Source organism: Pseudovirgaria hyperparasitica, assembly GCF_010093815.1.
Source record: "Pseudovirgaria hyperparasitica strain CBS 121739 unplaced genomic scaffold EJ05scaffold_14, whole genome shotgun sequence".
NCBI lineage: Eukaryota > Fungi > Ascomycota > Dothideomycetes > Acrospermales > Acrospermaceae > Pseudovirgaria > Pseudovirgaria hyperparasitica.
Window position 1 is genome coordinate 422,726 of NW_022985562.1, and position 15,136 is coordinate 437,861.

General features: G+C 44.9%; 3 protein-coding genes and 1 non-coding gene across 4 annotated transcripts; 2 read left to right on the plus strand and 2 right to left on the minus strand.

Moving 5' to 3' along the window:
* Positions 1 to 2,399: 2,399 nt before the first annotated feature.
* EJ05DRAFT_455831 (uncharacterized protein) lies at positions 2,400 to 3,340 on the minus strand. Its single transcript, XM_033742483.1, has 2 exons — positions 3,145 to 3,340; positions 2,400 to 3,063 (listed from the first exon to the last, which is right to left on the minus strand). The coding sequence occupies exon 2, from the start codon at positions 2,994 to 2,996 to the stop codon at positions 2,598 to 2,600; it is 399 nt and encodes a 132-aa protein (XP_033597542.1). The 5' UTR covers positions 2,997 to 3,063; positions 3,145 to 3,340; the 3' UTR covers positions 2,400 to 2,597.
* An 8,594-nt stretch (positions 3,341 to 11,934) lies between these two features.
* On the plus strand, positions 11,935 to 13,032 carry EJ05DRAFT_540576 (uncharacterized protein; the record flags this gene model as incomplete). Its single annotated transcript, XM_033749610.1, has 2 exons — positions 11,935 to 12,595; positions 12,641 to 13,032. The coding sequence occupies exons 1-2, from the start codon at positions 12,370 to 12,372 to the stop codon at positions 13,030 to 13,032; spliced, it is 618 nt and encodes a 205-aa protein (XP_033597543.1). The 5' UTR covers positions 11,935 to 12,369.
* An 820-nt stretch (positions 13,033 to 13,852) lies between these two features.
* On the plus strand, positions 13,853 to 13,947 carry EJ05DRAFT_t66. The gene has a single exon. It is a non-coding gene; the product is annotated as a tRNA-Val (tRNA).
* Positions 13,948 to 14,055: 108 nt separating this feature from the next.
* Positions 14,056 to 15,080, minus strand: EJ05DRAFT_478902 (uncharacterized protein). Its single transcript, XM_033744553.1, has 3 exons — positions 14,570 to 15,080; positions 14,414 to 14,506; positions 14,056 to 14,360 (listed from the first exon to the last, which is right to left on the minus strand). Exons 1-3 carry the CDS (start codon positions 15,009 to 15,011, stop codon positions 14,179 to 14,181), a joined length of 717 nt encoding a protein of 238 aa, XP_033597544.1. The 5' UTR covers positions 15,012 to 15,080; the 3' UTR covers positions 14,056 to 14,178.
* Between the last annotated feature and the right edge of the window lie 56 nt (positions 15,081 to 15,136).

The window sequence follows — 15,136 nt, forward strand, 5'->3', positions numbered from 1 at the left end:
TCCGGAAGAAGCTCTTGGACCCGATGAGAGAAGTTGAACTGAAAGAGTATGAAGACCGCATCACTGAGCTGTATCAAGCTTCAGCTGAGAAAGAGGCACGCCTGGAAAATCTGATGATACAGTTGAGAGCTCTGGGATTTTCACATGGAGACCCTGAGGAGGTTGAGGTCGCGATTCGCTCAGCCTTCCGCGATGCCCGATCCACGTTCAACGACGTCTTCCCAGATGACAATACGATCAATCTTGAGAACGGTGAATTCCTAGCAGCTATTGTACAGAGATTGGAAAATTCCGAGGCCCAGAATCACAGATTCACAACACGTGTGAAGCAGACAATGGCAGAGATAGAGGCTCTCACAGCAAGCAACGACAATCTTGTAGCCAAGTATCAAGACCTAGAAGCTCGGAAGAAAGCTTTGGAGAAGAAGTGGCATGATGCAGATATCGATGCCGAGCAGAAGTCGAAGGAAATTCTTGAACTCGAAGACTCGAACGAGGCTTTGGAAGAGTTGTTGGCGGATCGGGATGCCGACAGCCAGGCTAAAGATGAAGCAATAGAAAAGCTTAAGAGTGAGATAGAAGGACACGAGCAAACCATCGCTAGGCACATAGAGGTTCAGAGTCGACTGTTCGAGGAGCGGAAGAAGCTGGATCAGGACTTCCTACAACTTCAGAACATGCTGAATGACATGTGTCAGAAGTTTGAGATTTCAGAGCAACATTTCAAGGTTGAAAAGGAGAAGAGACAAGCCGTTGAATGTGAGGCTGACGAGAAGCAAACGACTATCACGCATCTAGAGCGCCATCTCGAGCATGCGATGGAAAATCGTGAAAAGCTTCAATCTGAGGTCGCTTCGCTCAGTACACAGAATAGGAGTACCCGAGATCAGCTCAGTGCGACAAGTGAGGAACTGAATGACCAAAAAAACTTAACAGACACTTTGGAGGAGCGAGTAGCAGACGCCAACGACAAAATCCAGGATCTTGAAACCAATCTTCATGAGCTTCGCCAACAGCTATCTACTCAGCAAAAGCAACGCGAAGTCGCCGAAGCAGACGTAGAGTCTCGTGATGAGACCATCGTCAGTCTCGGTGACAAGCTTTCGGCCGTTGGTAAAGAAGCCCAGGATCTTAGGAATAAGCTATGGGCGAAACAGAACCAGGTCGAAGAGTCCATTCGGAACGCTACCGAGCGCGAGGCGCAGTATCAAAATGATATGGAAGTCGAGATTGAGCGTCGTGAAACGGCCGAGGCGCATTCCACAGATCTTGAGACCACTATCGAAACTCTGCATCAAAGTATTGTGGATATTACTGTCGCCAAAGGCGCACTAGAATCGGAGATGAATGAGATTATGACTGCTCAGGCATCTCGCATTGACACATTGGAGACTGATCTAAATGCTTCCCGCGACCAGCATACAATACTCTCGGAGGAGTCCAAAGTACAAATTGCCACTCTTGAAGGCCAGGTTCAAGCTCTTGATCGTACTATCTCGACGTACGAGGCCAGCATTGATAGTCTCCAGACTAATGTTGAATTGGCAGAAACAGCACACCAACAAGAGATCGACCAAAAAGATGCTGATATCACCCAGCTTCATACTGTCCTCGATGCTGCAAAAGACGCGAACGCGGCTCTTCGTCGGGAGAACAATGTACTCGCGATGGACCTCGACAAGTCCGAGAAAGAACTCAACGACTTCCAGGCCTTGCACACGAAGGAGGCCATTCAATGGAGAGAAGATCTTGAGCTTCAGGAGGAGAAGTTCGAACAGCTTTCGCGGACCGCGTCCGCCAAGAATGAGCAGATACAAAGTCTAACAAACACAAACACAATATTGCAAGAGAAGAACAGTGCACTCATAGAGAAGCTCCGGGCCGCCAAAGCTGCTTATCTTGATCAGAGTAATGAAGCGAACAGCACTATCGAAGCCCAAGAACGCGAGATGCGTAACGCTGTGTCCCGATTCGAATCTCGAAAGACGACTTATCAGGAGCAGGCCTCGGCTCAGCGCGCTGTTGATATGAAATTGTTCGACACTGATGATGTCTATGTAACATATCTTGCCACGCCAAGCAGTACTCAGGACCTGCACATCAAAACATTTTCGGACGAAGAAGTGCCTGCCGTGAAGAGCAAGAACATGAAGAAGTCGAAGAAGATGAAAAGCCTCAAGTCTCGAAGCGCTTATCGGGATTCTGGATTCGGTGCAGCAAGCAGTGAGATTGATGAAGTCAACGATGTAGGAGTGACAGCTGTTTGAGCTGTACTAGGTACTTGAGAACATTGTTTCGAGAAGTGCATCGGATGCTGATCTTTTTGTCTATCCATATCTCCTTTGTTGGGAGCAAGGCCTTGCGAGCCTGCTTTATTGTGGTGAAGGATCACGACTTCCATTTCGGACAGCCAGTCGTAAGACATATCAATTCTAGCGTTGATTTCATGCATCGTTATACGCATCGAGCGTGGTACTGGGTGATATGGCATAGCTACGAATATATCTGAATACACTTCCAACTCTCCTAAATTTCTGTTTCCCTTGATGCATATACAGCTTCGACCTACCCGAACACTCCGCTGGTGATCATGCTAGCTACAATTCATCCTTTTTGGGGGTCACGTCCATTAATTCAGTCTCAAAGATCAACACACTGTTTGCTGGAATAGGACCCACACCTCTCTCACCATACGCCCACTCGGGCTGTATCGTCAATTTGCGCTTCTCGCCCACACACATGTCAAGCAGACCCTGGTCCCATCCCTTGATAACCTGGCCACTGCCGACGTTGAATGAGAGAGGGGTTCCGCGATTGTAGCTTGCGTCGAACTCGCTGCCGTCGGCTTCAAGAGTCCCACGGTAGTGCACAGAGACTTTGTCGCCAGTTTGAGTCTTGCGTTCGCAGGTGGCCGGTGAAGTGACCTCAATATTGAGGGGCTTATCGAGGGCTAGGGCGAGAATTGGAAGGGCAAGTATTGAGACGAGGGAGCGCATGTTTGGATTATTTGTTGCGAGACTCGGGACTGGGTAGTGTTCGTTATTTTGCTGCGAGAGGCGGTTGCTATATTTTAATGAGTCAGAATGATTGCTTTTCAGAGCATAATTGTTTTGTGGGTTTTTGTAGGACAATTAGAGTACTTACATGCTCAGTTTAGTAGGTAATGCAATGTTACTGACGTATGCAAGAGGGAAGTTTGGAGAGGCGACGTTGCTTTTGGTGATGCTTTGACCGTTGGCGCTAGTATTTTCAGAGAACAGCCGAAGAAGCCCAAGGTTCAGTGAAATCTTGGCGCAATGAAATCCAGCATAACGCACCCTGAGATAGTAGAATCTACACATCAATTATAATTCATTTCTAAGCTTTACATCTATATAAATGATATACGTTACTAGCTCAAACTTCAATATTCGTATGTTCCATATAAAAGATTTTATTCTTTTAAGAATCACGTATAATTCCTACGGAATCATAAAAAGATACAACGTTTTGTCTAGCGCCCGCTAGCGCCCTCACCAAAACCACGACGAAAAAACCACCTTTTGCGATATATTAAATTAACTAGGGCCTAATTCAAAAATCTGGTCCCCAGTTTTATAGCCCTGCCTGCGACGAGTATTTTCATATACTTTTTACCCTCTGTAGGGCTATACTCACGGACGAGATAGGTTTACAAGCCTCTGGTGTCGCGTTTGGTGGCAGGTTTAAGAGTTGAAAATTCGTATGTCTTGGCGTGGAGTATTAATCTTCCGGCGTGCCTAAGGCCCTTTTTTTTTTCTCTCTTCTATCCTCTTCCCCTATTCTCTTCCTCTATATATCTACTATGCCGCCGTAAATAAAGAGAAAGAATATAAATATTTAAAAGTTACAGTAATATGTATTACCATCTCTACCAGCCTCCTTACAAAGTACCAGCTCTACGATAGACTAGGATACTCTACACCAATTTCTACTTATATCCTCCCAAGTCCCTTTATTACGGCAGCATTCACGCTAACTTCTTCCCTCTAGTCCTCTATAACATCGAACTATTATCCCCTTTACACCCCGTCCTCCGCGATAGTCGTATCTTAAGAGCCAGAGCCGCTAACGTCGTCGCCGACTCCATAATGCCTTCTAATTATCACCCTACCACATCGCAAGTAATCCAAATACCCCCTAAACAACCCTATACCACGCTAATAGCCTTCTATATATACTACGGCGCACTCTCTTTGGCGTACACCTAGCTAGACCTTAATCTATTTAAAAGCCAATTTAATTCAATCTGCGACAGTCCCGGATAATAGGTAGTTCTATAGGTAGATTAGTAAGTATTACGATAGATGAATACCCACTAGACGACGTGTTTAGAACTCCTTCTATACCATAGTTAGGACTAACGCTCGCCCTACGATAGCCACCTTTAGTCGTAGAGGAAGACTCCTCTCTAGACCCCCTATAGTAGACACCACGAAGTCGTTCGCGTAGAGAGAGTCGAATCGTCGTAATGTAGGAATCGCCGTCTCGACGACGGATACCGCCTATCCCTTACCAGCAGTCGCGTTATGACCAGGACTCTTCCTTAGATGCTCTCTAGTAAACACTATAAAGTCGTTCCCAGGTAGAGTATATCGTAAGACTAGCGTCGCCGTCTTAGCAACGTGTACTTCGTACCCTACGCCAACGGTTACGTCGTAATTAGGAGTCTTCCTTAGACTCCCTCTAGCAGATACCGTAACCTCAATCCTAGGTATACCAAATGCCTATGCGTTAGCGTCGCGAAGTGGTGAATAATCGAGTACTATACTATACGACAGGTACCTACTACTATAAACCTAGGCCAGCTACCCTATGCGCCCGTATCACCCACCCTATCACAAGTGACTTTCGGTATATTCTCTGCCGTCCAAGTACGTCGTGTAGGTTCTGTGATGCCTCCTTCTAGCGTGAAGAGGTTCCAGCGACGAGGGTAAATGGGGAGATTCGGATGCCTTGCTACGGCAATGGTAAAGTATAGATCCTAGTACTACCTGAATATCCCCCCGTCTTACGCGAGCTTCTCTTATAGACACGATAGACTCGGAATAGTACTACTGTTTAGGACTACACGATAGAGAAGTTCCGATAGAGTATACGACACTATAACCAGTTAGTGTCATTTATTTCTACGAAGATCAACATTAAGAATGGCGTACTACAGGATGCTCTCCTAAGGAATAGCTATTAAGGCGTGTATACTCTGGTCGCAAAGGGTGAGCTTCTCCATTTTATAAGTAACCTACGACTAGACCACGACGACCCGAAGTATGCATAGCTATATATCTACGATAACCAGACTGAGCAGGGTAGGCTACGTCGTGCTGCGTTTTAGAATCTCCACGACGATATTTTACGACGTATTAAGGAGGTTCTCTACCGTATAAATCCGTTTATCTAGACATTTCGTATAAATGCGTAAACACTACGCGACCAGCCTGCCCTTAGTCTTAGTATTAGTATTATTAAAGACCACGACCACGACCTAAGGAGATGGAATACACTAAACTGCGACGAGATTATAGGACTCCTCCTAGTTGGGCCGTAGGGTGAGCCAGTTGCGGAGTAGCGTGATGTTATGCTCCGATACATAGATGGTACTCTACGCCAGATAAGTGACCTCCATGCGATATATCTCCTAATACGCTTTCTACTACTCTTTCCGCATGGGTCGCTAGGGTAGAACTAGAACTACCCTGCGCACTAGAATCCCTATTATCCTCGAGGCGCAGGCCGCCGTAAGTAGGCTATAGCTATTCTAGAGAGAGGTCGTGGTCGAGGTCGTGGTTAAGGTCGTGGTCGTGGTCGTGGTAATCGTAGTCGTGGTCGTGGTAGTCGTGCTATCGAAGATGAGCAGGCTCTAGTCTAAAATATCGCTACTAGGTGTGGATCTCGGCTTGGCCGTCGTGGGCATGAGTAGGAGCGTGTTAGCCAGTAGATGTGGTGGAACTGCTTTCTATAGCGCCGACCTAATTCTCTTAACCTAGTACTCTATGCTGGACGCCTATTCCATGAGGTCGTAATAGACGCATGGGCGTTAATCCAGGGAAATCGCCTTGCCTAGTGGTAGTAAAACCAGAGTAAGGTCCGTCGTGCACACTTTACTGGGCTCCTAGAGGCGCTTGGAAACTCTGATGTAACTGGTCGTGAGCTGGGAAGTACTATCGTGCTTGGGAAGACTTTCTATGGCGGGCCTCGGTTTATGCGAGAGCTATATTTTAATACAATGGCTATGGCGGCGTATAGTGGGCCGCTAGAGTTCTTTATTACTATGATATATAACCTAGCCTAGCGTAAGGTAATAGATGAGCTGGCGCTAGGAGAATTAGTAATAGACCGAATTAACCTCTACTATCGCGTTTTCTATATAAAGCTAGCGCAGCTCCTACACGACCTAACGAAGAGCCATGTCCTTAGGAAGTGTGTCGCGTACTGCTACTCTATTAAGTTTCAGAAGCGTGGACTACTATATGCCCATATTCTTATTATTACGATACCAGATGATCGCGCCACTTCTATCGAAAAGATTGACGCCGCTATATATGCGGAGCTCCTAGACCCAAGCTCTAATCTAGTACTATTTAGAATCGTCTGTCGTACTATGCTATATAGGCCTTGCGGCGACGTAAATCAGTTAAGCCCATGTATAACGATAAGTAAGAGACATCCTAGTCGCCGTAAGTATCGCCATCGGTTCCCCTTTCCATATACGAATAAGACGTCGCTACCAGTCGGGAAAGAGCCATCCTACCGGCGTCGTGCTAGCGCATATACCTACCAGAAGAATGATAATTAGTATATCTACTCAAGTCGGGATGTCGTGCCATATAATCCTTACCTTTTAAAACGGTATAATGCGCATATTAATATCAAGTCGTGCCATGGTATGGACGTGTTTAAGTACGTATTTAAGTATATATATAAGGGCCTAGATATGGTAAATGTCCTTATATAGCGCGATAACCTGAATCCTTCTAGGTCGCACCTAGACCTAGGGTAGTAGGTATATATAGGTGGTGTACGGCATCGCGGCCGTGGTAATAGTCGTGCTCGAGCTAGTCGTTAGTAGTAATAGAGTTATCGTAGTACTGGCGTAGAGTATCCTCCCCAGGATTAGATTCTTAATAAGATAAAGGTCTTTGTTAACGCACGCTATCTCTCTGGCTGCGAGGCTATCTGCGGCATTATAAGTCTACTATCCCACGGCTAGTTCCCCCCTGTATAGGTACTTGCCGTGCATGAGGAGGATTAGTAAATGGTTGTCTTCCAACACAGCGATAATGACTTACTAGGGAATATATCTATCCCGGCGCGGGCTGGGAATATAATACTAACTGAGTTCTTTATCGTAAACCAGTAGCGTGCTATCGCAGGGCTACCACGACTCTATTATATAGAGATTCCCTAGTATTATACCTGGATCCAGGATAAGGCATGGCGCGAGCGACGCGGTAAGTTCTCGATTAGTCGTCTACTCTAGGTGCCGTGGACAGCTAGGGAGGTATTCTATCTACGAACTCTGCTTCTCTATATCCCTGGGCAGGTATCATTTGACGATATAAGGATATATAATAGTATAGTATATCCTATATACCGCGACGCATGTGCTGCACGAGGACTGCTTCATGATAATGGTAAATACCGGCTGGCACTTATAGAGATTATAGGTACTTAGCCTGTAGTAGGCCTACGATAGATATTTGCTATCATAGTATAAGCCAACGACTAAGGTAGTAATCGAGATCTCTAGGACTAGTTTAAGGATGCCCTTAGCGACGACTATATCCACTAGCTCCGTGAGTACTTCTAGGTCCCTAAGCTAATAGTCGCATAGCGATATGAGCTAGCACTCTGCTATATTCGCGACTATCTCTAGTATATGGGAACGGATATGAACCGTGTCGCACTCCCTACACCAGCCTTTGATTAGCTCTACACGACTGCACCAGATGGAAATCGTATCCTTTATGAGTAGATAAACTAGCGTCGTGATAACCTGGCGCAGTTTATTATATAGTATCTCCCTAGTCTGAACCAGGAGCAGCGACATGTATACGACACCCTATTAGGCGCTATAGAGGCTGGTCGTAGGGGGGTCTTCTTCCTTGATGGGCCTAGTGGAATAGGGAAGATACTGGTATAGAATCTGGTACTAGATATACTACGACTTTCTGGGAAAGTCGCACTAGTAACTGCCTCCTCTAGTATTACTGCGATTCTTTTACATGGTGGCACGATAGCGCATTCCCGTTTTAAGATTCCCCTCTAGGTGGAGCGCGACACCAGCTATAATATTAGCGCTAGTACCCATCTTGGCCGTACACTCTGCGCCGTAGATATGTGTTTCTAGGATAAGTATGTGATGTCGCATCGATATTCTATTAAGGCAGTAGATCAAACAATACGCGATATCCGTAATCAGGATACAGAGGCGTTTGGTGGTATGGTAATGTGCTTCTACGGCGACTTTCGATAGACTCTCCTAATTGTCCTACGTGGTACTCGGTCGTAGATTGTCCAATCATGCCTAAAGAACTTATATCTCTGGCCCCAGGTCCATATACTGCGCCTTACTATAAATATGCGTCTTTGGGCGCCTAGGATGACAGAGCGTCGTCGTGATAAGGTAGGGCGATTTACGGTAAAGGTTCTTGACGTTAGGAATCGCTCTGGCCGTAATAGATATACCGCTTGGGGTACCTAGTACTTTATACCTGGTCGCAGCCTAGATGTATTAGTAAGCCGAATCTTTCCTACTATACGATAGCCTGGGGGTCTTACCTTAGAGGCCCTCTAATCATCTGCTATTCTTACCGTATATAACTAGAAAGTAGATGTGCTAAATGAATATCTACTATCGTAGATACCAGGAGAAGTTATAACCCGATACTCGGTTAACGAACCAAAGGATAATAATAGTGCTAGCTTTACGATACTCGAGCAGATGAACGCATTTAAGGCACTAGGAATCCCACCACATGAGCTGCGACTTAAGATTGGATGTGTCGTGATATTACTACGAAATATTAATCTAAGTGATTGTCTCTGTAATGGTACACGACTTCGAGTATCTAGTATTAATACTAGAACTATCACGGCGTAGATCCTCGGTACACGACGACATGGAGAGATAGTCCAACTCCTACGGATACCATTCGTTGTAGAGAAGCTAAAGGATAGGATAGACTTCAAGCGACGCCAATTTCTAGTCAAGCTAGTATTTACTATAATAATTAATAAGTCGCAGGGCCAGAGTCTTTAGAATATAGGCCTTCTCTTAGACCCAGAGGTATTTGCCTATGGCTAGCTATATATCGCTGTTAGCCGCGTTACCAACCCTGAGGGTATCCATATTATCCCACCTGATAATAATAAGTATATGCTAGATAGTATGCTAAGGAACGTCGTATACCCTGAAGTCCTTTCTACCTAGCTACGACGCTAGTCTTGCTCAAACTACTCTACGATAGTCTTAAGCATTTCCTCCTCTTCTGGTGCTATATTATCCTAGTCGTCCTATCGCTCTTCACGTAGGCATTATAGAAACCATCGCCTATATCCGCGATATGAATTATCTTGATCCCCACTTATATTTGAATTCTATCACGCTTCTAGTATTTTAATTAGACGTTTTCCTAGGTGCCGCACCTTCTATTTATATAATATTCTCTTACACCTGTCGCAAAATGTGCTTACTAGTATATTTATGTGTTTACCACGGTAGTCGAGTCGCGTATCGATTAGTAGGGTTATAATAAGCTTAGGTACTCTATAACGGTTATAGATGCGGCGATATGCGTAGAGCTGCTAAAATCGAGATCGCTGTTGTTTGCGCCAGCGGTAGGGCCAAATAATTACTATACCTATGTTATAGGATGTCGTAGATTAAGGAAGTTTCTTTTAATTTTAGGTGTTACACGTCGCCGTATAGTGGTAAGATTAATACCCTAAACTATTCTCCTTTAGGTTAGCGCTATATCTCCTAGACTTCACGACTATATAGCTAAAAATTTTAAAATCACGATACTTATCATATACATCTAGACAGAATAGATATTAGAGAAAGAGCTTAGTATTTATCTATGTAGAAGTATAGTCGCAATATAGAGTAGTACCGCCACCACCCTAACTAACCAGCCATGTGGCGATAGTACTATCTACTCAGAGAAACCCTTAAAGTTAGTATTAGCCTTAGCGTCGTTAGCACGTTCCTCCATCTCCTTTATAAGGTCGCGAAGTTCACGGGCGCGGCGGCGCATGGCCTTAGTATCCTTAGAGTCAACAGCCTAGGCGATAGTCTAAAGATTAGACTTCTTTGTAAGACGGCGCGGCGCAACTGGCCTAGAGGTCATCTTTGCGGTAGACGACTGGCGTGAGTGGGAGGGTCCACCGGCGTGCATAGAAGCAGCAGAAGACTAACGAGAGTGCGAGGCTTTACCGGCGCGGGCAGAGGTCTTAGCTAGCTTTTCTAATTATTGGTTAGAGATCTTTATCGTAGTATAACCAAAAGAGATATAACTTACTTTTATCAGCTACGAAGGAACAGCGCGACCACTTGCCACCCATACTATAATTAGTATATCTACCACGACCAAATGATGCCTGGAGGCCGGAGAGGGGAATGCGGCAGGACTTAAAGTGGTGTTTGTTCTTACGATAGGTCACACATGCCTTTATAGCAACCTTAGAGCGGATATAGATAAGAGCCGGGTGCCTAAAGTGAGGGCGGCTGAGATCGACCTTATAACGCCTAGTAGATGCGACATTAAGCTGCGCCATCATTAGGATGAACTTCTTGATCTTAGCGTCATTCCCGGCGCGGAAACGCTCTAGATTTTCAATAGTAAGGCGCGCCTTAAAGTTCTTGCGGCCATCAGCTACATAGAGTTAGATAGTCTTCTTACTATAATGGTAGGTTGACTTACGAAGGATCTCTTCATCGTACTTACTATTAATACCTTCATAGGAGCTCTCTATCTTAGGTGAGACATAGTAGTCGTCGTCGTGGGATTTTGGTGGCTGCTTTAGAGGGCTACGACCACCACTACCGCCACTTCCACTACGACTAGGAGTGCCAGTCGCGTGGCTACCAGGTGTATAGTTAACTATTGCTATTGTCGTAGTAGGGATTGCTTAGTATAAGGGCCTATAACTTAATATTAGCCGTGTAAGAGTAGAGGAGAAGTTGCTTTAAGGTTGAGAAAATCAGAGGTGAAGATTTTTTACTGCGCCGAGCTATAGCTTCGCTGCGCCGAGCTATAGCTTTACTACGCTAAGCTATAGTAAGAGAGTAGAGTAGGGTATAGAAGGTATAGGAATGAAGTCGTGATAGAAGGGGTAACTTACTTTATTATTTTAATGATAAGGGCCTTCCTAGCGTAAAGTAGTGATAGTAGTAGCTAAAGGTAAGGTCGTAGAGAGATACCTTTATACTATGTAATATGAGCCCCGGATTAATACCGGCGCCACCTTTAGTCGTAGTGAATAGGATATATTTCTATTATCACTCTATTGTTCTACTAGTAATGATATTATATAGTGTTCTACCGACGGCAGAGAATTTTCTTATTGGCTACTATTCCCTCCCTACGACGGATAAAGACCATCTATTGGCTATCTACTTATATGTAAGGGATGAGGTTTTAGATATATCGCCAAGAACTCACGATACTCCAGTTTAGTTATGGCCTAAGGCCGTATATATATCACGTGATATAGTCTCTTTCTAAGACTCCACTCCACGATACTATACTCTATAAGACTCCACTCCACGATACTAATACCTTTAGAACCCTAGGAAAGTAGCCTTGAATTTAAGGCTGCTTGCAGCCTGCCGGCCGCAGGCCACCCTAGTCTAGAATAAATATGACGACTTTCGTCGGAGATGGTTCGGCGACTGATATCTTCTTTGAGATCTGCCAATTTCATGGTCCCCCTAATAGTTTGCGCCTTTCACGGAATTTAGTGCGCGAGCTTCATCCATGGATTTTCAACTGTTTAGTGCTAATCCTGGCGCTCCGAACGGATTTCTGAAATGGCTCACCAATCAAGCACAAGCTTTTCGAGGAGTATGTTGCGCATGCTGCCGTGTTGCGTCAGTGAATCGACCATAGTAAGTATGGTGCGTACCCTGGTCATAGACCTACGTATTCTTATCCATGGTTTGATGGCTATGGTGCTTTGATACCTCAGGTGCGCTCTGAAGGTGATGTTACGGTATATATTCTTGCTTTTCTCCTCGGATTCTTTATTCATCATAACATAAACATTCTTATTTGCTCGTATCAAGTCAAAAAACTCAAACACACGGTAATCACAAGATCGAATCCAGAATAGGATCCTCCCTTAAAGATGGCCAGGCCCAGCCCGAAATCTTTACATACCCGATCAGTCAAGTCAACAAACAGTAAATCTAAAGGCACGAAAGGTTCAGCCCCAGACATCCCATCAGATACTTCAGCAGCTATACCGGCTGTGGGACTACACAGTACAGCTAAGCCGGTCAAACGGCGAGCAATCTCCGTCGCTGAATGGAGCAAATTACGAGCTGCGAAGTTGGCAGAGCGTAAATCTGAAGGTACGGTGCGTTCAATGTTAGACGTCCCATCTGACAGATCAGCAGTTCTGTCAGCTGTAGAGCCGCAGAATACGCCTCTCCCACTCACACGACCATCAATCTCTGTTGATAGACGTAACGTTTTACGGCCGGCCGGACGTGCGAATGGTCGTTCTATTGAGCTCGAACGATCACATGTTGGGTATATAGAAGAGCAGGAAGGAGAGAGGTACGAGACCGACTCTGACGCGTCTGAGGATGAAAGTCGCGTTGAGGATAAGGATATGGACGGCCTCACATTTAACCAGCGGCAAATCCTCTACTTTCGATGTCTTACATACGAAGAGAAGAGACAACGCCTGATACAGTGGGGAGTCCCTTGGTCAAGCTCTTGGTGGCGCAGGATATACCAAGTGGACGTGGCATCCCAAGCTCCTAGCGGCATACAGCCTAGCTAATTCATATACAGCCTGGTTAGTTCATGTAAACCCTGTTTCATATACAAACTGTGTGTCCAATGGACCGCATCTGTGCTTGTTGCCATGAATTAGGGAGTTGAAGGCATTAAGAATAGCGATCACACGTTTGTTTCGCCTTCTGCTTAACGTCTGAAGGCTATAATACAAAGGGTGGTGTCATGATTTGTACTTAGAGTCCGGACTTCACGCTACTCGAGGTAGTTGTTTCCGTACCATTAGCATGCTCGCAATCGTCACTTGCCTAGGACCTGACACTCCTGGTACCTGATTTCAATCAGCTCTCTTCTCCCTTAGAGGTCTATTTAATAAGACATAAGTTTAACTCTTAGAAAAGAGAGAGCGTCTTCGAGTCTATATAGTTAGTAATTATAAAACTACTAATATATATAAATACTTTCTATATCTCTTAACATACCACTCTATAATACCTAGAGTTCTTAGTCTTAGATAGGTAAATATACTCTTTTTGTATAATAGGATAGATCTATTAGTAGTAGTAGCTAGTACTATAAATTAATACTACTTTGCTTATCTACTAGTAATAGTACTTTATTTAATTAATACCTATATACTTAAACTCTCTATATAGTACTCTTAAAGATATAGATATACTTTATAGTTTTATAAAGTAAGTAAGTATAAAGGGAATAGCATTATAGTTTACCTCGTATACATTTTCGTAGAAAATGAAGTGGGGTAATCTAATAACACATCGTATGGACCGGCAAAGGAACAAGCGCTTTTATTCATGTCATTTCAGAAAATATATTATCAAAGACTGTTCCAGCTTCTGGTCGCTGCGAGCGTAGTCTAGTGGTTATGATGTCTGCTTTACATTCAAGTAATGATGATGTAGAGCGCAGAAGGTCGGGAGTTCGATCCTCCCCGCTCGTATTTTTTTGGTCTTGTTTCTCGCTATTATTCAACATCATCTATTCATAACTCATGGGAATACATACGTCTTCCGTAGCAAGAGCTTTAAAGGATTTAGGAAGAGAAGATCAACTAGATCATCAATGTTTGCTGGTATTACACATACATGTTCTATTTAGCGTATGAGCATGAGTCCTTGTTATGGCTACACCTATAATTGCAATAATGTGACATAGTGCTCTATGTCATGGACTATCTCTTTCCTTTCTTATCCGTACCGGAGCCTGATCCAACGCTCTCTGATCCAACAGTCGTCTTCCCGGCCATCCACGACGCAAGGTCAAAATTCTGAATCTGTGCCGCCGGATTGCTGCTTGACGCAAGTGGGCTTGTCTTGCGCATTTCCTCGAATTCCGCCTTTGTCTCTGGGTCCACTATATCTCCTTAGCTTCTTCATTTTCTGCGTCCATGTTAATGTTTGACTCACTATTGTCCATAAGGTACGGCATTCCGAAAATTAAACCCATGCTCACCACCGCCATGAGAATCATCGGATTTTTGAGAAACGACATGGGTGAAACTGTCAATATTAGTCATCATACACTCATTTTGTTCCTCAAGCAAAAGTTCGACATATACTCACATCCCTGCCGCATCTGATAATATTCTTTTCCCGAGCCCACCCCAACCTCAACCACAAGGCCACTTCCTCCTTCACCTCTCCTCTCGCCCCTATTATCCCACTCATTTCCCCTGAATGTCTGCCAAACCGTGACCTTTTCATCCTGTTTCGTACCATCCGCAGCAACGGTTGCCGTAACGTCGACTCGCAGCGTTTCGAAATGATAGTCGCGGCAATGGATCGTGGCAAGATAGCTTCCGGGCTCGAGATCTGTGAATTCAAATGTGTTCTTGCGCGAGAGACTGGTGCTACGGGGTGGACCGTGGGCGTGTAGCGTTGCGTGAGTTGTTGGTGGGAGGACAGCTGGGTTTGGGAGGCGTGTGGACGGCGGTATGTATAAGGTCAGGGAGGCAGAGAACGCGGTGGTGACAAGGGCGAGGAGTAGTGGTAGGGAGAGGTGCATGGTTGCGAATCGTGTGTTGTAATTTTGCGAAGATGAGGGTGCTCGAGTTGAGCCGGGACTGTGTACTTGGTAAACCATAGCGGATTTGTAGAGGTCCGTGCACTGATTCCGTTTCTGCTGCAAAT